The 22,824-nt window shown below is 36.0% G+C and overlaps 1 protein-coding gene and 1 pseudogene across 12 annotated transcripts in view; both read left to right on the top strand.

Annotated features, from left to right (window-relative positions):
* CEP70 (centrosomal protein 70) overlaps positions 1–22,824 on the top strand; it is a 120,373-nt gene that overhangs the window by 35,903 nt on the left and 61,646 nt on the right. For all 12 annotated transcript variants that reach the window (XR_007405134.1, XR_003137339.3, XM_035704801.2 and 9 more), the window contains 4 exons: positions 10,812–10,981; positions 16,493–16,549; positions 22,148–22,235; positions 22,327–22,415. Coding sequence is in view for 10 of the 12 variants with exons in the window: in XM_035704801.2 (XP_035560694.2) it covers positions 10,812–10,981; positions 16,493–16,549; positions 22,148–22,235; positions 22,327–22,415 (404 nt within the window). In the remaining 2 variants the exon portion in view is untranslated. The remainder of the gene's footprint in view (positions 1–10,811; positions 10,982–16,492; positions 16,550–22,147; positions 22,236–22,326; positions 22,416–22,824) is intronic.
* On the top strand, positions 1,338–2,466 carry LOC112660954 (putative acidic leucine-rich nuclear phosphoprotein 32 family member C; annotated as a pseudogene).

The following is a 22,824-nucleotide window of genomic DNA, read 5'->3' as shown; positions in this document are numbered from 1 at the left end:
CATACAGTTATTTCCAGTTTTAGAATGCTTTAATGCTGCTTGTTTTGCAGTTGAGAGAAAGGAAATGTTGATTTTGTATGTATAGGGCAGAGAAGTTAAGGAAATCATTTGGAAAGATTGCTAGGGAAATGTAGAAACCAAAAGATATTATATTTGCAGTTTTTATGTTCTGCCGTACAGTTTTTCTCTTTCTGTACTTAGACCAGTGTGTTGGCTTCTTTGGATATGGTTTTATAAACTCTTACATTCTCCAAATTTCTTTTCTTTTTTTTTTTTAATTTTTATTTATTTATGATAGTCACACAGAGAGAGAGGCAGAGACACAGGCAGAGGGAGAAGCAGGCTCCATGCACCGGGAGCCCGATGTGGGATTCGATCCCGGGTCTCCAGGATCGCGCCCTGGGCCAAAGGCAGCCGCCAAACCGCTGCACTACCCAGGGATCCCCATTCTCCAAATTTCTAAACATAACTTTTTAGTTTTAAGTCAGTGTGATCTGTATCAGGATATAACTCTCCCTCTTTGCAAAAATGATGGTGCTATTCATAGGGAATATATAGGTCAGTAAACTGATTTTTACTGTTCTTTTAGTGGTTATTTCACAGATCAAAATATGTATTCTTGACTTCTGAAAATCTAATGTTACCTTGCTACTGGAAGTCCTAGCCACAGCAGTCAAACAAGAAAAATAAAAGGTGTCCATATTGGTAAGGAAGAAGTTAAATTGTCACTATTTGCAAATATGTAAAACTTTACATAGAAATGAATGAAACTATACATAGAAAATATATAAAGACTCTATCAAGAGGCACCTGGGTGGCTCAGTCAGTTAAGTGTCCAACTCAGGTCATGATCTCAGGATAGTGAAATCAAAACCGACATTGGGCTTTCCACTGGGCCTGGAGCCATCTTAAGGTTCTCTCCCCCTCATTCTGCCTCCCCGCCCAATCTCTGTCTCAAGAAAAAAAAAAAAAAGATTATCAGAACACTATTAGTAATAATAAATGAGGAACGCCTGGGTGGCTCAGTGGTTGAGTGTCTGCCTTCAGCTCAGGGAGTGATCCTGGAGTCCTAGGATCAAGTCCTACATTGGGCTCCCTGCAGGGAATCTGCTTCTCTCTTTGCTTGTGTCTCTGCCTCTCTGTGGTCTCTTATGAATAAATAAATAAAAATCTAAAAAAAAAAAGGAATAATGAATTCAGTAAAGTTGGAAGATACATAATTAATTCACAGAAATGGGTTGTGTTTCTATACACTAATAATGAAGTAGCAGAAAAAGAAGTTAAAAATTGCATTTACAATTGCATCAAAAAGAATAAAATACCTAGGAATAAACTTAACCAAAGAGATAAAAGACCTACACTCTGAAAACCATAAAACATTGATGAAAAAAATAGAAGATGACACAAATGGTAAGATATTCCATGCTTGTGGATTGGAAAAATTAAAATATTGTTAAAATGTCCATACTACCCAAAGCAATCTACAGATTTGTTGCAATCTCAATCAAAATACCCCTAACATTTTGACAGAACTAGGACAAATAATATTAAAAATGATATACAATGACAAAATACCTTAGGTAGCCAAAGCAATCTTGAGAAAGAACAACGAAGCTGGAGGTATCATAATTCAAGATTTTAACAAATGCTACAAACCTGCAGATCAAAGTAGTATGGTATGGATTGACTGAGTTCTATGCACACTGGAGCCTTTCCAGAGAGAGAGTGTGAGAGATGGACATGGACAAATGGATTTATTTAGAGCTGTGGAACAGGACACCCTCTGATGTGAAGAGCTTGTCCTGGACAACTGCTAGTTGATTGAAGGCAAAATCAAAGGCCTCACAGATGAATTTGAAGAACTGGAATATAATCAATGTAGGCCTCACTTCAGTCACAGATTTGCCAAAGAAACCCTAGAAGCTTGAACTAAGTGATAACAGAGATCTCAGGGGGGGCTGGAAGTATTAGCAGAAAAGCATCTGAACTTCATCTAAATTTAAGTGGCAACAAAATTAAAGACCTCAGCACAATAGAGCCACTGGAAAAGTAGAAAACCTCAAGAGTTCACACCTTTTCAGTTGTGACATAACCAACCTGAAGCTCCTCCTGCAGCTCATGTATCTCGATGGCTACAGCTGGGAGGACAGGGAGACCCCTGACTCAGATGCTGAGGGTTATGTGGAGGACCTGGATGATGATAAGTATGAGGAAGAATATGATGAAGATGCTCAGGTAGTGGAAGACGAGGAGGAAGAAGGAGAAGAGGGTAAAGAGGGTTATGATGACTGGGAAGTAGTTAATGAGGAAATGAAGATGTTGGTGAAGAAAGGGGTCAGAATTGAAAAAGAGAACCTGAAGATAAGGGAGAAGATGATGACTAAAATGGAATAATCTATTTTGAAAAATACCTATTGTGATTTGATTTTGTACCCATAATCTCCTCTCTCCTCTGAAATTCCATCCCCTGAGATTTATTTTTTTCTGATTGTAATGTTGCTGTGAGAATGGGAGGGGAAAAGCGTACCGAAGGCCGTAGGGGGAGGGAGGGCAGGAGGGAGTGGAATAAAATGCTATTTTTATTGAAAGAAAAAAAAAAGCAGTGATGAATGGAAATGAATAGGGAACCCAGGAATAAGCCCACATTTGTATTGTCAGTCAATCTATGACAAAGGTTGCAAGAATTATGCAATGGGAAAAAGTCTGATAAACAATGCTGGGAAAACTGAACAGCTACATACAAAAGAATGAAACTGGACCACTTTCTTCTACCATACATAAAAATAAACTTAAAATGGATTAAAGACCTAAATTTAAGACCTGAAACCATAAATCTGGAAGAAAGCATAGGCACTAATTTATTGACATCAGCCTTAGAACATTTTCCTAGATATGTCTCCTCAGGCAAGGGAAACAAAGTAAAAATGAACTTTTGGGACTACATCAAAATAAAAAGCTTTCATACAGCAAAGGGAACCATCAACAAAATGAAAAGACAACCTACTGCATGGGAGAAGATACTTGCAAATGATATATCCATCAAGGGGTTAATATCCAAAATGTATAAAGAACTTACACAACTCAACACCAAAAAAACTCCCAAAGAATCCGATCAAAATATGGGCAAAGGACCTGGATAGACATTTTTCCAAAGAAGGATACATACAGATGGTCAAGAAACACATGAAAAGATGTTGAACATCATTAATCATCAGGGAAATGCAAATAAAAAAAAAACATAAGGAGATACTACCTTATGCTTGTCAGAATGGCTAGAATCAAAAAGACAAGAAATAACAAGTGTTGAAAATGTGGAGAAAACGGAACCCTCTTGCACTGTTGCTGGGAATGTAAATTGGTGCAACCACTGTGAAAACCAGAATGGAGATTCCTCAAAAAACTAAAAATAGAAATGCCATCTGACCCAGTAATTCCAGTACTGAGTATTTACCTGAAGAAAATGAAAACACTAATAGGAAAAGATATCTGCACTCCTGTGTTTATTGCAGAATTACTTACAATAGCCAAGATATGGAAGCAACCCAAGCATCTATTAGATATAGATAGATATAGATATAGATAAATGGATAAAGAAGATGTGACATATGTTACTCAGTTATAAAAATGAATGAGATCTTGCCTTTTGCAATAACATGGATGGACTTAGAGGGTATTATGCTAAGTGTATTAAGTCAGATGGAGAAAGATAAATACCATATGATTTCACTTATATGTGGAATCTAAAAAACAAAAGAGGGCAGCCCCGGTGGCGCAGCGGTTTAGCGCCGCCTGCAGCCCAGTCGTGATCCTGGAGACCCCGGATCAAGTCCCATGTCGGGCTCTCTGTATGATGCCTGCTTCTCCCTCTGCCTGTGTCTCTGCCTCTCTCTCTCTCTCTCTCAGTCTCTATGAATAAATAAATAAAATCTTTAAGAAAAAAAAAACAAAACAAAAGAATAAACAAAAAGTAGAAACACCCATAAATACAAAGAACAAACTGATGGTTGCCAGAGGGGGATAGTCAAAATGGGTGAAGGGGAGCGGGAGATACTTGCTTGGAGTTATGGAATGAATAAGTCATGGGGATAAAAGGTACTGGTAGGGAAGGTATAGCATGTAGTAGCATTGTGTGCTGACAAATGGTAGCTAAAATTGTGGTGAGCATAGTATAAAGTATAGAATTGTTGCATTATTGTGTTCGCCTGAAACTAATGTAACATTGCACATCAACTCTACTTCATTTAAAAAGAAATTTAGTGTTACTTTGTAATTTTTACCTTATTCCATGCTGATGCAACACTCAAAACAATTTTGCCCCTCTCCAATTTAGTATTATTGTTGTATATTTCAATTCTCTCTTTTCATTGACTCTACGTTTTGTTACTACTGAAAATTGAAATAACAAAATAATTCTTTCCTGTTATTTAAATTTTTAAAAATCAGGAAAAAATCTAATTACATACTCTGCCCTAATTGTTATTTATTACTGAAACCATTTAGTGTAAAGCCACCAAACTCTTTTTTTTTTTTTTTAAGATTTATTTATTTGTGATAGAATTTGTGTGAATGGAGGTCATCTTGGTTTTTGGGTTTCCCAAAAAAGATTTGTATGAGAATCAGCACTCCAATTAAAGACAGCCAAAGGAAAGTAGCAAGCACAAAGCAGTTTATTAAGAACAGTACACTTTTAAGATGGGAGAGCAGGCAGGCCCATAGGGGGTAACTGCACTGGAGTTAGGGGTGTCTTTTCTTTTCTTTTTTTTTAAGATTTATTTATTTATTTATGAGAGAGAGAGAGAGAGAGAGAGAGAGAGAGAGAGAGAGAGGCAGAGACACAGGAGGAGGGAGAGTGTCTTTTTATGTTTGCATAAGTTATGGGTCATAGAGTGGTCTCGAACTGAGGTGGTTTCCAGTCACCTAAAGGACTCCTACTGGTAGGGAGGGGAGGTTTTTGATCCTACAAGATTCTTACCAGAACTGTCACAACCATCTTCCCCTACAGGACAGTAAGAGTCGAAACCACAGTGTAAATATAATGAACATACAGGCTGGAAAGGCAAATGCATATTTGCAACTGCTGTTCTTTATCTGATAGCCCTGGGAGGTGGGAAACTATGTAAGCACTTTTCACCACTATCTTTGCTACCAGCTGGTATCTACCTACTCTATCAAAATCATTGATACCTAGTTGTCTTTCACTCAACATAATTATTTCAAGATTCATTCATATTGTTGGATGTGTCAACAGTTAATTCTTTTTTTTATTACTCATAAAGTATTCCACTGTATTGGATATACCACGATGTATTTACCTGTACTTGTGTTCAACTCTTTCTGTAAACATATGCTTTCATTTCTCTTTAGTAGTAGATACATTTCTCTTTAGTAGATACCTAAGACTCTAATTGCTGAGTTGTATGGTAAGTATATATTTAGCTTTTTAAGAAATTGCCTGTGACTTATCTTCATTTTTCAGTGTTTTTCCTAATTTTGATGAAGTTCAATCTATCAGTTTTTAAAAAATGAATCATAATTTTGGCTTCTATCTAAAAAGATAGTGCCTAGTCCAAGGTCACCGTACCCAGTTGTCTTACCATTTGTTAAAAAGAGTATCTTTTCTCTACCAGATTGCTTTGTACTTTGGTGAAAATCAGCTTTTGTATGTGTGCGTCTACTTCTGGACTCTGTTTCATTGATATACGTATCTGTCATTTTTGGAAGTACCACACTGTTTTGATTACTGTTAGTCTTGTAATCAGACAGTATAAGCCTTTTACATTTTTCTTTATCAATGTTGTTTTGGCTATTTTAGGTCTTTTTGCATTTCTGTGTGAATTTTCTAATTAGCTTGTTGATTTCTACAAAAAAAAAGAAAAGCCTGCTGATATTTTATTGAATACATTATTACATTGAATCCATTTGGGGAGAATGGCATCTTAGCAATAATGAATGTTGTGATCCATGAACATATTTTTTATTATGAACACAATATTTGTTTAGGTCTTTAATTTCTCGGCAATGTTGTTTTGTTTTATTTTGTTGTTGTCCTACACAGGGCTTGAGCTCAGGACTCTGAGATAAAGACCTGGGCTGAGGGATGCCTGGGTGGCTCAGTGGTGTGAGCATCTGCCTTTGGCTCAGGTCGTGATTTCAGGAATCTGGGATTGAGTCTTGCATTGGGCTTCCCCGTGAGGAGCCTGCTTCTCCCTCTGCCTATGTCCCTACCTCTCTCTCTCTGTGTCTCTTATGAATAAATAAATAAAATCTTAAAAAAAAAAAAAAGACCTGGGCTGAGATCAAGAGTGGACCCTTAACAGACTGAGCCACCCAGGTCCCCCTCTCAGCAGTGTTTTGTAATTTGGGGTACATTGGTCTTTCCCATGCTTTATCAGATTTATCTCTAAGTATTCAGTATTTTAATGGTATTATAAATTATTGTATTTTCTACTTAGTTTATTTAAAAACATTTTTTTTAAAGATTTTATTTGAGAGAGAGCACAGCATGGGGAGTGGCAAGAGGGAGCGAGAGAAGTAGGCTCCCTGCTCAGCAATGTGGGGCTCAATCCCAGGGCCTTGAGATTATGACCTGAGCTGAAGGCAGACACTTAACCAGCTGAGCCACCCACGTGCCCCTAAGATTTTTTTAAAGTAATCTCTACACCCAATATGGGGCTCAAACTCATGACCCTTAGAGCTCTTTTGACTGAGCCAGCCAGATGCTCCAATTTTCTGTTTCATTTCTTACTGTTTGTTGCTAATATATACAGATAAGTAGATTTTTTCCCCTTTTTCTCTTGTGGTAAATTATACATAACATAAAATTTACCATTTTAAAGTATACACTTCAGTGATATTAAATCCATTAATGTTGTGCGTCTGTCCTTACCATCCACCTACAGAACTTTTTTCGTCTTCCCAAATTGAAACTCTGTACTCATTAAATGTAACTCTTCATTCTTTGATCCCTGCAACTCTTGGCAAGCACCATTCTACTTTCTGTCTTGTTTGACTACGGTATATGCCTCATATACGTGGAATGATACAGTATTTGTCCTTTTGTTGGGGTGCCTGGGTGGCTCACTCGGCTAAGCATCTGCCTTTGGCTCAGGTCATGATATTGGGGTCCTGGGATGGAGTTCCAGCGAGGAGTCTGCTTCTTCCTTTCCGTCTCCTCCCTGATCATGTGCTCTCTCTTAAATAAATAAAATCTTTAAAAAAATATTCTTTTGTGACTGACATTCATTTTAGCAAAATATTTTCAAGATTTATCCATGTTGCATACTCTACATGTTGGAATTTCTTTTTAAAGCCTAGATAACATTCTTTTGTGTATATATACCACATTTTGTTTATCCATTCATCCATCAGTATATACTTGGATTGTTTTCACCTTTGGCTATTTTGAATAATGCTGCTATGAATGTGGTTATACAAATGGCTGTTCAACTCCCTGCTTTCAGTTCTTTTGGGTATTTATCTAGAAATGGAATTAGTTGGTCATATAGTAATTTTATGCTTGATTTTTTGAGGAGCTGCAATATATTCTCTGGAGTGGCTGCACCATTTTACATTTCCACTAGCAATGCATAAGAGTTTCAATTTCTCCACATCTTTACTGACACTTGTTATTTCCTATTTTGTTGTGTTTTCAATAATAGCCATACTAGTGGGTATAAAGAGGTATCTCATTCTGGTGTTGATTTGCATTTTCCTAATGGTCAGCGATGTTGAGCATCTTTCATGTGCTTATTGGTCATTTGTATATGTTTTTTTAGAAAAATGTCTATTCAGGTCCTTGTTTTTGAATTGGATTTTGTTGAGTTGTTAGAGTTCTTTATTATGGATACTGACTCCTTATCATATAATATTTGAAAATATTTACTCATATTGTGGGTTGTCATTTTACTCTGTTGATAGTGTCCTTTGATACACAAACATTTTAAATTTTGATAAAGTTCAACATGCTTATTTTTTTCTCTTGTTTGTGCTTTTTTGTGTCCTATCCAAGAAATGATTGCCAAATCCAGTGTCATGAAGCTTTTATCTGATGTTTTCTTCTCAGAATTTTATTTTTATTTTTTTTTAAGATTTTATTTATTTATTCATAGAGATGCAGAGAGAGAGAGAGAGGCAGAGACACAGGCAGAGGGAGAAGCAGGCTCCATGCAGAGAGCCTGACACGGGACTCGATCCCGGGGCTCCAGGATCATGCCCTGGGCTGCAGGCGGCGCTAAACCGGGGCTGCCCCTTCTCAGAATTTTAAAATATTATTTCTTATATTTAGATCCTTGATCCATTTTAAGTTAATTTTTTGATGTATGGTATTAGATAAGAGTCCAACTTCATTCTTTTGCATGTAGATATCCAATTTTCCCAACATTATTTGTTGAACAAAGCCTATTCTTTTCCCATTGGATCGTCTGGGTACCCTTGATGAAAATAAGTCCATCATACATCCACAGGATTACTTTTGGGCTCTCCATTCTACTCCATTAGTATATACATCTGTCTTTATACCAGTATCACACTGTTTTGATTACTGTAATTTTGTAGTAAGCTTTGAAATTAGGAAGTATAAGAGCTTTAACTTTGTTCCTTTTCAAGGTTGTTTTGGCTATATGAGGTCCCTCGAGATTCCATATGAATTTTAGGACAGATTTTTCTGTTTCTGCAAAAAAAAGTCATTGGGATTTTGATAGGGATCACATTGAATCTGTAGATCATTTTGAGTAGTATTTATCTCTTAGCAATATTAAGTCTTGCAGTGTGAAATAGAGAATATCTTTCCATTCATTTTTGTCTTCTTTACTTTCCTTCAGCAACCTTTTGTAATTTTCAGTGTATAAGTCTTCTGACTTCTTGGTTTATTTCTATGTTATTCTTTTTGATGCTATTGTAAATGGAATTATACGTGTGTGTTTTTTAAAGATTTATTTATGTATTCTGAGAGAGAGAGCGCACAGAGAGGGGGCGGTGGTGAGGGGCCCTGGGAGAGAGAGATCTGAAGCAGACTTCCCATTGAACGTGGAGCCCTACATGGGGCTCAAACCCACAACCCTGAGGTCATGACCTGATCTGAAATCATGAGTTGTATGCTTAACTGACTGAGCCACCCAGGTGCCCCTGGAATTGTTTTCTTGATTTCCATTTTGTATTGTACATTGTTAGTTTATAGAAATGCAATTGATTTTTCTGTGTTGATTTTGTATTCTGCTACTTTGCTGAATTCATTTATTCTAACAAGTTTCTTTTTGTGGACACTTAAGGTTTTCTACACATAAGATCATCTGCAAATATAATTTTACTTCTTTCCAAAATGGTTGCCTTTTATTTCTCTTTCTTGGCTGATGTCTCTGACTAGGACTTCTGGTACTATGTGGAATACAAGTAACAAATGCAGGCATCCTGCCGTGTTTCTGATCTTAGAGGAAAAGCTTTCAGTCTTTCACTATTGAGTATGAGGCTCACTATGAACTTTTCATAAGTGGCTTTTATTCCTAGTTTCTTGAGTGTTTTTATCATGAAAGGTATTGAATTTTGCCAAATGCTTTTTCTGTATCAGTTGAGATGATCATATGTTTTTGTCTCCATTCTGTTACTGTGGTGTATTACATTGGTTTTTTTCATATGTTGAGTCATTCTTACATTCCAGGAATAAATCTTACTTGGTCTTGGTATACAGTCCTTTTAATATGCTGCTGAATTTGGTTTGCAAGTATTTTGTTGGAAATTATCTGCATTAGTGTTTGTTTATAAGGGACATTGGTTTGTAGTTCTCTTTTCTTGTGTTGTTCAGGGTAGTGTTGGCCTCATGGAAAGACTTAGGCGCAAAATATAGTTGATTCTTGTATATTGCTCTAAAACTTGCAACCCTACAAAACTGAATTATTAGTTCCAGTTTTAGGGCTAATGTATAGATAGAGGTGGAACAGAGACCCATGTCACATGGCTGTACAGCAAATACCTGACTTCCAGATTGGGGCTGAGGAGATGATCAGTGGTTATTGGGAGATATTGTGGTATCAGAAGCTGAATCTCCTTTCCCCCTTGAGGTTATCTAAGTCTCAGTAAACTTGACACTGTGCAGGTGAACATGTGCTTAGACAAAGCATTCTCTTCTGAAAATGCAGATTAGATGGGGATGGGCTTTCTCACTGAGCTTAATTTTTTAAAAGTATATTAATAACAATAGTGATGGTGCTCTTGATAATGAACTATCGAGGGACATTGAAGGATTGAAGCTAGGGAATAAAGGAAAACCAGACCAGTGATATTTCATTGAGGACAAGGAAGATAGTGTCTAAAACCTTTGTATAAATCTTGGGGTATATATTATTGCTTAATAACAAATCCTGATTTAGGGAGTACTCTGAGTTTGCTGTCTCCCATATTGCATGAATGTCTAAGTGGATCAAACTATCTGAAATCCTGAATTATCATTGATCACTTAAGAATCTGAATTTTAAATCCTAGTTGTTTTTAACATCCTTAATATTGGTCCTTTCCTGATTATTATTTTCACCTAAACCTGTACATGAAATTATGTCTGTTTTATGGAGTTCCTTATTACAAAATAAGTAAATGCATGTGATTGATTATAAACCATATTTTCCCTATTTTACTTGTTATATTTTTGTGTTTATGACTTATTAATGTCCTTGGAGCTTGCACCCATTTAAAAACAGCTCTTGAAATTCTTGAATGAAGCATCTCAATAGAAACTGTGAAGATGGCTTTGTGTACAATATTATTAGGATACCATGTCCTAGATGTACATATCATAATTATGTTGTTTGAAAAATTTCTTACAGGCAAAATGTCATCATTATAAGAAAAAACGAATGGAGCAACAAGAGATTATTACTTCTTTGCAAAAGGATATCTATAGATTAACAAAGGAGGACGAAGAGCGCGTTGTCACTCAAAACAGAGTATTTGCTTATCTCTGCAAAAGAGTTCCTCATACCGTCTTGGATAGACAGTAATGTTTTCTACATAAATTGATATGTAGCTAGATTCATTGTCATTTTTTAAAACATTTTATCTTGGCAGTGGATATATCTCTTATAAACTGGAGGAGTCTTCCTCCCCCTTTTCTCTGCCCTCCCCCCCCCCCACTCCACCTAAAACGTGATTAAGTTATTGAAGAAACTGGTCATTTAGCCTCGAGAAGTTCTTGCTAGATTTTTTTTCCTTATCGTATCACTTATTCTTCTGTTTCCTGTATTTCTCTAAATTAGAAGTTGGGGCTAAATTCAGATACAAATATTTTGGGCAAAATACTTCATAAGTGGTAATGTGTGCTTCTAATGTAATGTGTGATTGTAACATATCAGGAGGCACATATTGTCTAGCTGACTTACTTTTAAGGATGTTAATAAGATTGTTCAGAGGGTTAAATAGTAATCTGATCCTTCCTCTATGAAATGGCCCATCATCTCTTCATCTAATGGTTTCATGCAATTGGTGATTTTGCAAAATGGTGATTTTTTAATTCTGCTGTTCCTTTAAATTTTTTTTTTCTGGAATTCTTCCATTAAAAAGAAAATTTGCTATTGACTAGGGGCTATTTGGTTGTTCTATGTGGTTTGTTACAGGGAAGGTAGAATTAATACTCAGTTCGTTCATTTTAATCCCACTTTTTAGAGTAAGGAGTTGATGCCCTTATGATTTCTAGTGATAAGCAACATGATTTTTTGTTTGTGGCTGTCTGTCTTTTTTCAATTTTAATGATCATATTATTCTGTCTTTGGCCAGTGGGAACTTTTTCATACTGGTATTATATGCCCTTTTGACTCAACTTCATTAATCTTTGTTAGACTTCTTACTTTTAGGGAGCAGGCACATTCTATACATTTTTTTTTTGCCTCAGAACTCTTTTGGGGAATGAATCCAGATATTTGTTAAAGCTAACACTAAACAACCAGAATTAACTAAATTAAATTTAAGATTAATTAGACATTTCTTTTAGCCAGGGATGGTTTTTAGAGGCCACAGTATGGGTGTTGGGGTTGCTTGTCATGCTTATAATGTTTATTGTGTTGTTACTGATTTTAGGACTTTTTAGTGAAGAGTACAAAGAGTTATGTATATTTTTGGGAAAAAATCATTAATTTTTTTTCCAGCTGAAGTTAACATTCCAGGATTTTTTTAAAATTTTTTTAAATTTATTTATGATAGTCACAGAGAGAGAGAGAGAGAGAGAGAGGCAGAGACATAGGCAGAGGGAGAAGCAGGCTCCATGCACCGGGAGCCTGATGTGGGATTCGATCCCAGGTCTCCAGGATCGCGCCCTGGACCAAAGGCAGGTGCCAAACCGCTGCGCCACCCAGGGATCCCACATTCCAGGATTTTTATTTAAACTCTGATTCTAGGGCAGCCTGGGTGGCTCCGTGGTTTAGCGCCGCCTTCAGCCCAAGGTGTGATCCTGGAGACCCAGGATCGGGTCCCATGTCAGGATCCCTGCATGGACCCTGCTTCTCCCGCTGTCTGTGCCTGTGCCTCTCTCTCTTTGTGTCTCTCATGAATAAATAAATAAAATCTTTAAAAATAAAAAAACAAAAAAACCCCTCTGATTCTACATTTGTAACTTTCCTTTTATACTAAAACTCCTTATTCCTAAGAACAATATAATTATTTATTATATATCATATAAAAATAGCTTCAAAATAATACTAGAATTACTGCTAACAATAAATCTATGAAATTTAAATTTCTTTACAATTATCTTTTTTTTTAAGATTTTATTTATTTATTCATGAGAGACAAACAGAGAGAGGCAAAGACATAGGTGGGGGAGAAGCAGGCTCTCCGGAGGGAGCCTGATGCAGGACTTGATTCCCGGATCCCAGGATCATGACCTGAGCTGAAGGCAGGTGCTCAACCACTGAGCCTCTCAGGCGTCCCTGCAATTATCTTTGACATCAATAGTACGTCAGTGTTCAAAAATATCTTGAAATATTTATTTGTATGTTTGTATCACCAAATTAACGTACAGTTAGGTTTGTTTCAATTTTCTTCAATGGTTAGGGATTACTTTGTTTTCCGTTTACATTTGAATATGTAAGACATCAATGTGATTCCAATGTAAAAGCTAATCATTTGTATTCAGAAGAGTTGTGTTTTCATTTCTGTCCCCTTGACCCTATTCCTTTCTGCTATAGGTAATTCTAAATGTCTAGTGTTATTTATTTATTTTTTAATTTATTTATTCATGAGAGACCCCGGGGCGGGGGGCGAGGGGAATGGAGAGAGAGAGAGAGAGAGGCAGAGACACAGGCAGAGGGAGAAGTAGGCTCCATGCAGGGAGCCCGACGTGGGACTCAACCCCGGGACTCCAGGATCACACCCTGGGCAGAAGGCAGGCGCTAAACCACTGAGCCACCTGGGCTGCCCTATTTCCCTGTTTTGTATAAAAGATACACCATGTTTTTTTCACTTAATAGAATAAACTACATCCTAACTAGTCTTAAGTATTTACATAGTAGGATTGGGAGTCTTTACTAACTAGGTATTTTTATTTTGCTATAAAAATAAATGAGGTCTTATGCAACTTAAAAACAAGTTAAGACTATAGATTTTGATAATTATTTAAGAAATAATACACACATATATAATTTTCATCCTTTTGAAGGAAGAACAAGGACAAAAATTTAAAAATTGAAATTAAGGGCAGCCCGGGTGGCTCAGCAGTTTAGTGCTGCCTTCAGCCCAGGGCCTGATCCTGGAGACCTGGGATTGAGTCCTAGTCAAGCTCCCTGCATGGAGCCTGCTTCTCCCTCTGCCTGTATCTCTGCCTCACTCTCTCTCTTATCTCTCATGAATAAATAAATAAATAAATAAATAAATTTTTAAAAAATAAAAATTGAAATTAAAATATAAAAACAGAGATAGATGTGAATAAATTTAAAAAGAGAGAAGCAGAGAAAGAAAAAATAAGTGTAAGGAAGAACCAAAAGAAGAGAGACAATTACAGTGGGAGAAGTAGGGGAGTAAGAAAGATGGAGGAAAGGGAATGAAAAACAAGTACAAAACCCAGCCAATTTGAGTGAGTCAGCGAGAGAAAGAGAAGCATTGAGAGAACTTACCATGTACCATATAAAGTCAAGATAATTCAGGTGTGAATTTGTCTGATGACCTAAAGATTCTATACTTTATTTGATTTTTTAATAAAGCTAATTTTCAGTTTGAGGCGCAGAACTTAAAAATTGTAAATTAACCTTATCAGAAATGCATGAGTTGTAACCACTACAGTTATTGTTAAAAGTGACAAAGGCATTGGGAAAATCAATATAGAACATATACAGATGAGTGAAATCATGTTTCCTGCCATTTATGGATCTGATAGTCTAGCTGGGTAGATAGACACATACTGAAATAAGTAAAATATAAGACCGATAGCGATATGTGCTATAATGATGGAGCCCATAGGATAATAAGTGGGCATGACAGAAGGAGAGATTCGTTTCCTTTGAGGAAGATGGGGATGACCAGAAAGGCATTATGAAGGTCATAACTTACAAACTACATTATTAGGCACTATCGAATTTTAATAGGCAGAGGTGAGGGAAAGGTATTTTAGTTAGAGAAGTATGATGGCAGGAAAACTGAATATATTTGAGAATAGCAAGTAGTCCAAGTAGTCAAAGAGGTTTGGAGCATAGAGTGCACAGATGATGGTGATGAGTATTTTAGGAGACGCTATGGAAAGGTGTGCTGAAGCTTTGAAGGGCTTAAACTGCAGGCTGAAGAGTTTGGGTTCTGCTTATTGTATAGCAGGGGAAAAAAAAAAACCCAGGATTTCTGATTAAAGAAATTAAACCCAGAGACAGACAAGTTAATAATCACTTGTAATAATCAAGGTTGGAGATTGCTAAGGCCTGGATTAGGGCCAAAAGAAGGGAGAGCTATTGGAAAGATGGACAGGAATTGTCCAGACTAACTGGCTGTAGATACTGAAAGAAGGACAGGAGTCAAAAATAGCCAGATTCTAAGCTAGGTTTGAGGAGGAGGGATGGAAGATGATGAATTCATTTATGGGTGTGTGATTAGGCACCTTCTATCAGCCGTGTAGAGATATCAGGCCTGCAGTTAGAAGGGCCAAGCTCCATAGAACTTTCAAATTTCAGATAAAGGAAGAAAGTAGGCAGGAATTACGTTTGGATTTGAGGATAACTAAAGAACAAAAGTATTTCAGGAGGAGAGGTGATACTTGCTGCCTCATCAGTTTATAGGTTTGCCTTCTTGCTGTCTTCCTCAGAATTCCATTTGACACACAGTGAAGTCCTCCCTAAAAGTTTATTGAAGGTATCCAGTAACAATCAAAATGAATGAAGTTTGCTATGAGGGAAAAGATAGAGATGGAATGGTAGTGTAAGGGAGGAGTAAGGGGTGACAGGGCTTGTGAAGGATATAAAGGAAATTAAAGCATCTTTACAGGATAATATGAAAACTGTTATGTGTTGAGATGGAGAAAGATTGAGCGAAAGAATAATCCAGAAACTTCTAATATTAAAAGCACAAGTGGTTGAATTAGGTCTGAAAAAATGAGTAAGTTTCCCAAGATGGAGAAATAGTATATTTTAAAAGAATAACATGTGAAAATATAGTGTTATTTTTTCCCTTGAGGAATTTTTAAATTGCAAAAGCAGTACATGTTTATAGAAGTTCAAACAATATAAAAGTGTGTAAAGCAAAATATATCTGCTTACCCCTCCTATAACCCCTTTTAATAGTTTGGTTTGTGTCCTTCCTCGTGTTTAACAACAGGAGTGCCATTGGCATTTTGAGTGAGGTGGTTCATTGTTTAGTACTGCTGTCAGTTTGTTGATGAACTTTTAGCACCCTGCCCCCTCCCAAACGAGTTCTTGTGACAACGAGAACTATCCTCTAGGTTATGGTATTATCGCCCGCTTGAACTCACAGAGTTCTTATTCAATACAAATACAACCTCACATACAATTATTTTTTAAAAACAAAAATAGAGCAATACTCTACATTTGGCTATGTAACATTACTTTTTTTCCTTATCAGTTTTTATTAGGATATGAAAATTTACATTATTTCTTCTATGCTTCATTGTTTTCTATAGAGTGGATGTGTCATTATTTAACTTTTATTGAAGAACATTTAGATTGTTTCTGGGTTTTCACTCTTGTAAATAACAGTGCAGTGAATGACTGTTAATTTTGAGTACCAAGTTTGATCAGATATTTCTGTGGGAGCAATTGCTAGAGGTAGAATTGCTGGGACAAGGAAAATATTTATTTAATATGTTGAGATATAATTTTCATGGTTACCTTAAAATCTATACTTCAAAATTAAAATATATGGCTTAGTATAATACTTATGACAAAAATCACTTAAAATTTTTTAGAAAATTTCTAGATAACCTGTACCTTTATTGCTGTAATTGGAAATTATATAGAGAGAATAGTATAGTAAATGGTCCAATACCACATTTTGAAAATTCAGTTTATCTCCTGTTTTCTAGGTTACTTTGCCTAATTGATTACTATGAATCTAAAATTAGAAAATTTCAAAAGCAAAGGTAAGACTAATCCTCTATTACAGTTTTTGAAGTTAGTCATGAATCACACCAAAAGTTTTTATAGTCTTTGAAACTTTAAATATGCTTTGGAAATCTACCTAATATGTAACTATGAATTTCTTTTTCTTTTATAAAGATCTTGAAGTTTGTGTTTTACTTTTTATGTTAAAATGTACTGTTGCATTTATTTTAAAATATTTATGTTTAATAATCACCAAAATATTTGTCAAAGAAGAAATAGTATTTATTTTAGTTTGTTGAAGCATTATAATTTGTTCTACTGATGTCATCTAGCTACTGGATAGTTACTGAGTGTATCCACAGAGTGCATAGGATTAGACTGTCTACAAAAGTGCAACATAATTAGTATGCAGATTTATATGAGATAAAAAAAATGTCATTGTGAAAAATCAAACATATAGAGTAAAACACACTTGTCATTTCTGATAAAAAAAATTAAAAGTGAAGGTAAAGATAATAGTCTTTGACTAACCTAAAATAACTGAGGGATATCTAAAGCCAAATAATCTAAACTATTTTAAGGTCATTAAAACAGCTGTTTTGTCTCCTTGTTTATAGATGGAATAATTCTTTTAACAGTTATTTATTTGAGCACCTACCTTGTGCTATGTTTTTTTTAGGTACTTAGGAAACCATAATAAACAATGCAGATAAATTCTCCACTTTTGTCAGGTGTACATCTTGTATTCTTGCCCCAAGAATAATGACTTTCCAGAAACACAGCAGGACCAGTGGCAGAGCTGTGCTGGTTGCTGATTCCTCCTAGCACCTTGAGGACTCTAAAATGACAACAACAACAAAAAAAAAACAAAACAAAAAACCCCACCAACAAAAAAGCCAGAATAGAAGGGAGAAAGAAGTGAAAAAAAGGAGGAGCAAAAGACAAGAAGAGAACAACTAATGATAGAGCAATTCCTTGTTTCATTCTACTCAGAAAGTAGCATTATATCAAGTATCTTCAGAGACCTCCTGATTTCCAAGTGAAACTCTTTTTTTTTTTTAAGATTTTATTTATTTATTGATTCATGAGAGACAGAGAGAGAGAGAGAGGCAGAGACATAGGCAGAGGGAGAAGGAGGCTTCATGCAGGGAGCCTGATGTGGGACTTGATCCTGGGACTCCAGGGTCACGCCCTGAGTCAAAGGCAGACGCTCAACCACTGAGCCACCCAGGAATCCCAAAACTGTGCCTTTTAAATAATAGGCATGCTGTGAGATTCTACAGAGATGAGACCAAGATTTGGATATAGTTCTTACATTCTAACTAAGATTCTACAATCTAGTAAAGGAGTAAAATGTAAACACATTAATAATTAAGAAAAGTAATAGATTAAAAAACAATATCATTATAGAGTAATTATTAAAAATTGTACAGACAGTAATATAGGAGTTTAGAACAAGAACAAAATAGTTTTGGATGGAGTGACCAGGGAAGCCTTTACAAAGCAGATGAGGGTTGTGCTTCAGCTTGAAGGATAAATAAAATTTGGGAAAGTAAAAAGGCAAAAAAGGTAGTCATTTTAGACTGCTTGGATGCTATGAGCAAAAGTGCATAGATTAAAAGTGTAGACTTTTTTATGGCACTGTGATTTAACCAATTTGGAGTTCAAAGGATTTGTTGGTATGTTCATAGATGTAGTAACCTATAAAGAGCATTCTTTAACAAACTGGTCTAGTAAGCTATAAATGAATGAGAAGGCTTCATTTGCCTTGGAAAGAAGGAAGGCACTTTTTCCTTTAATACAGAAAAACTGGGTGATGAGGTTATAGATGTGTAGATTAGTCAGAGTTCTCAAGAGAAAGAGACCAATAGGATGTATTTTTATATAGAAAATATAGAAAAAAATTATTTTAAAGGAATTAGTTCATGTGATTGTGAGGCACGCCTATAGGCTTGAGACCCAAGGATGAGTTCCTTCTTGAGAGTCTCAGTCTTTGTTCTTAAGGCCTTTAATTGCATGAGGCCTACCCACATTATGAAAGGTTCTCCTTTACCTAAAGTCTGTTGATTTAAATATTAATCACATCTAAAAAAATATCTTATAGCAGTATTCTAGACTGTTGTTTGACCAAACAGCTGGACACCAGAGCCTAGCCAACTTGACACTGAAATGGACATAGTATGTAAGAGTAAAAAGAAGGAAAATTAAGAATTTAATGGCTTGAGAGTTTGCGAACTAAACTTACACAATCAAGAAAATAATGAAAATGATGAAGGAAGTGAGAACTGTGGCAAAATGGACAGCTGTATACCATCTGTCTTAATGGAGCCATTCCTACACTCTAGCCAGGTGATACCTTGTAAGAATGTGAGCTCAGTGTAGCTAGATTTACAGGGTTTTCCGAGATTTATAAATAAGATTTTTAATATTCACAATTAACTTGGTGATTTAAAAAATATATGGTCCACAGAGAACAAACTGATGGTTGCCATAGGGAAGGGGTATGGGGAGTAGCCAGAATGGATGAGGAGAGAGGGAGATAGAGGCTACCAGTTATGGAATGAATAAGTCATGTAAATAATAGGGAAAGCATAGGGAATATAGTCAATGACATTGTAATGGTGTATAGTAACAGATGGTAGCTACACTTGTGAGCATAGAGAATGTACAGAGAAGTTGAATCACTATGTTGTACACCTGAAACTAATGTAACGTATGTTAGCTGTACTCATAAAACATTTAAAAAGAAAAACAATATTATATGGTTCAAACTAAATATCAGTTGCAACCTTTGGGCTATGTCTTTAGTAAATTCTAATCTAGATTTAGGTGTTTGCAAACTTTTCTGTAATGGGCCAGACAGTAAATATCATAGGCATTTTAGGCTGTATAGTCTCACAACTAACTTTTCAACTCTGCTCTTGTAGCACAAAGCCTGCCATAGATGATATGTAAGTGAATTGACATGGCTGTGTTCTGTAAAACTCTAACTACAAAGATCCATGGCCTGCAGGTAGCCTGCAGGCAGCAGCTTGCTGATTACTGACTTGCTAGATGATAGAGTTTGGGATTTTTAGTAAGAGTAGAGAAGATTCGGGCACCTGGGTGCCTCAGCGGTTGAGCATCTGCCTTTGGCTCAGGTCATGATCCTGGGGTCCAGAGATCAAGTCCCACATCAGGCTCCTTACAGGGAGCCTGTTTCTCCCTCTGCCTGTGTCTCTTGTCTCTCTCTGTGTCTCTCATGAATAAATGAATAAAATCTTTAAAAAAAAAAAAGAGAGAGAAGCATAGCCATCATTTGAGATATGTCATGTGGAATATACTATGAGGAGTTAAGTTGCCTCTGAAGTTGTGCAAACTGGGGTTCTCTGACTAGAAATCATAAAAGAATTGAGTCCATTTTGAGGAGGAGTGTTGAATTTGGTTGTCATGAATTTTCTGTAAAAATCCGGGGTTGCGGAATGAGAAATTTGGGGGTAAGGAATTCCCTTTTCACTTAGCAATCCTGTCATTACTGGCCTAGCTGAAGTGAGATATTTTGGCTTATAAAAGTCCTTGGTCAGGCCAGATATTTGGATTGAATGTCTCTCATTAAGGGAGAAGGAGATAGGAAGAAAATAGGAACTACATTATGTATAATCCTCTTACAGATGAAAAAATTAGAAGTCATTTAAACTTTGCAGCAATGAAGAGTGTCCAAAGGAGAGGGTTTTTCAGGGTTCATTGACTTTATAATTTCTAGTAGTCTCCTTTCTAAGAATGAGTATGAACTTAATAGATTATAGCAACTTCAAGGTAGATTTTTGAAATCTATAAATAGGCTATTATTATCACCTGAAGGAGTAGGAGTACTGTAAAAGGAGGGTATAATTGGTATTACATTTCTAAGAAAAGATTAAAGAATTGAGAGATGAAAGAGGAGTGAAAATGAGAGAAATCTACAATTTGGAGGCTTAGGTAGAATGAACAGGAAGCACAGGAAAAGGAGGTATGTACCTGTAGAGCTAGGGGAGCAAGACCAAGGGAAGAAGACAGATGGGATAGGGCCTGTTACAGAGAGAGACAAAGCCCCTACGTAACACCTATTTAAAAAATGCTTATTCATTCATGAGAGAGAGGCAGAGAGGCAGAGACACAGGCAGAGGGAGAAGCAGGCTTCCATGCAGGGAGCCTGACGTGGAACTCGATCCTGGGTCTCCAGGATCACACCATGGGCCGAAGCCAGCGCTAAACCGCTGAGTCACCCAGGCTGCCCATTAACACCTATTTTTTAAGGGCAGTGTTATCCAAAGTTTTTCTCATTATGAAATAAATATTGATGTTTATCTATCACACTGGAGTACACACAAAACTGTAATTGAAAGCACCTGACTCAAGAACTCTTGACTACCCTAAGCCCTACCCAGTTGCCCTGAGGCCTAAGGGCATGACTAGCTTGCTATTTTATCTATAACCGTTTTGCCTAGGACACCTGTGGTACACTATTTGGAGCCTCTAATTTAGGGCACAGGTTTGGGAAGACTTCAGAGGGACTTGTGAAGGGCATTTCTGAATACTATGGACTAATATTACTTTGTCTCCATACAAGAGCAAACTTGGAAAGAAAGCAGCAATCAAGGCAGTAGAAATGTAAATACAGGAGTTAACAAATTGAAAATCTTAGAAAACTGTAAATATGCTATGATCTCTAAAAAAGAGGAAAAGTACATTTTAAAATGATAGGCTTTCAGCTATGTAACTTAACCTTTTTTCCCCCCACTGTTACTACATCAATAGATTACATGAAATATATTGCTAATTATTTCTGTTAGTATTTCCCTGACTTAGTGGATATGATTGAAGAGCCAAGGAAAGTAACATAAGAATTAAAACTACCAGGCTCAGATTTTCTTGTGAGATGTCAGAGACATTTGAAAAATTACCCAGGGAAAATGATTCTATAGTGAATTTGTAGTTAAGTGAAACTCCCTTGTTTAATTCCATCTTTCTCTTTAGATAGAAATTTTAAAAATGGTCTTGGATAATGGAAACAGATGACTTTTGAAATTCACTTCTGATTTCCTCAACATGAGTGCTTTAATATGTTTTATTTATTTTTAACACCAATACTGTGAGGTAGATGTGATAGATACTTCTGTGACAGAAGACAAACTGAGAGATTGACCTATTTGAATGGCATCATGTTAATGGTGTCACAATTTGAATTGGGACTGTTAAATCTATTGCCTTGTCCACTCAGACTCTATTTTTTTCATAAAGGTTTTTTGGTGACCTAAAAGTACTAGAAAGGAAAAACAGTATGCTTTGTTTATTCATTCAAAAAGTTTTTTTTTTTTTTCCATCCTCATTATGCCCTATACTCTTCTAGGCAGTGAGATGCAATGGTGAACAAAATACAATTCTGGTCTACATGGATCTTATGTTCTAATTAAGGTGGTAGTGAACAAATATGTACTGTAATATTGGGTAGTTGTATCTTCTAATACCATTCTCTCTGAGAACAAATAGGAAATTTGGCTTAAATTTTAATTCATGTTTAGGTTCTCAAACACTTCAGGGTTGACTTTTGTTAGCTATATTTTTTCCTTTGAAGATAGATTTTTTGTAAGAAGTACACATCGTGTATCTTTTCATAGGCAATATAAAGAAGATGAAAGTCAGTCAGAAGAAGAAAAAGACTATAGAAGTTTGGATGCCTCACCGACTTATAAAGGCCTTCTAATGGTATGGGGACTACATGGCTAATAATTACGTTTTTATAAAGTAAAATAATAATCTAGGAAAATTAACTATTTTTCTATGAAATGTGTTGAAGTCATTACAGAATCAACTCAGGGAATCGCAATGCAAAATTGATGCACTTTTAAGTGAGAAGCTGAATCTCCAAAAAGATTTGGAAACCAGGTGAGAGAAACTTGACTCATTTTTATTTAGTTTTTGGAAAGTAAACACAAATTGGAATTTGGGATGTTAAATGAATCTTTCTAGCTCCTTTACTGTAAAACTAATCTTGGAAACTTCATATTTTTTTTACACTCATTTTAGTTAGTTGTATCTCATATGATGGAAGGAACAAGATCACATGTAGGTAGGAAAGGGAAGTGAGAATAAAGGAGCCCACATTGAAAGAGATAAAGCTGGGTAGGAGCACAGAATATATTCAGATTTATATCAGCAGGTTTCCCATTCCCAAATTTCTTTAGAATGTTTTCTATCTTAGTCCCTGTGTTGTGAAAGAAGAAAACTAAAAAGTTTAAATGGTATACAAGGTATATTTATGCATAGCATGCCACCACAAAAGGATGATGCTCTG

Source organism: Canis lupus, chromosome 23, assembly GCF_003254725.2.
Source record: "Canis lupus dingo isolate Sandy chromosome 23, ASM325472v2, whole genome shotgun sequence".
Classification (NCBI taxonomy): domain Eukaryota; kingdom Metazoa; phylum Chordata; class Mammalia; order Carnivora; family Canidae; genus Canis; species Canis lupus.
This window is presented reverse-complemented; position numbering and strand designations above follow the sequence as displayed.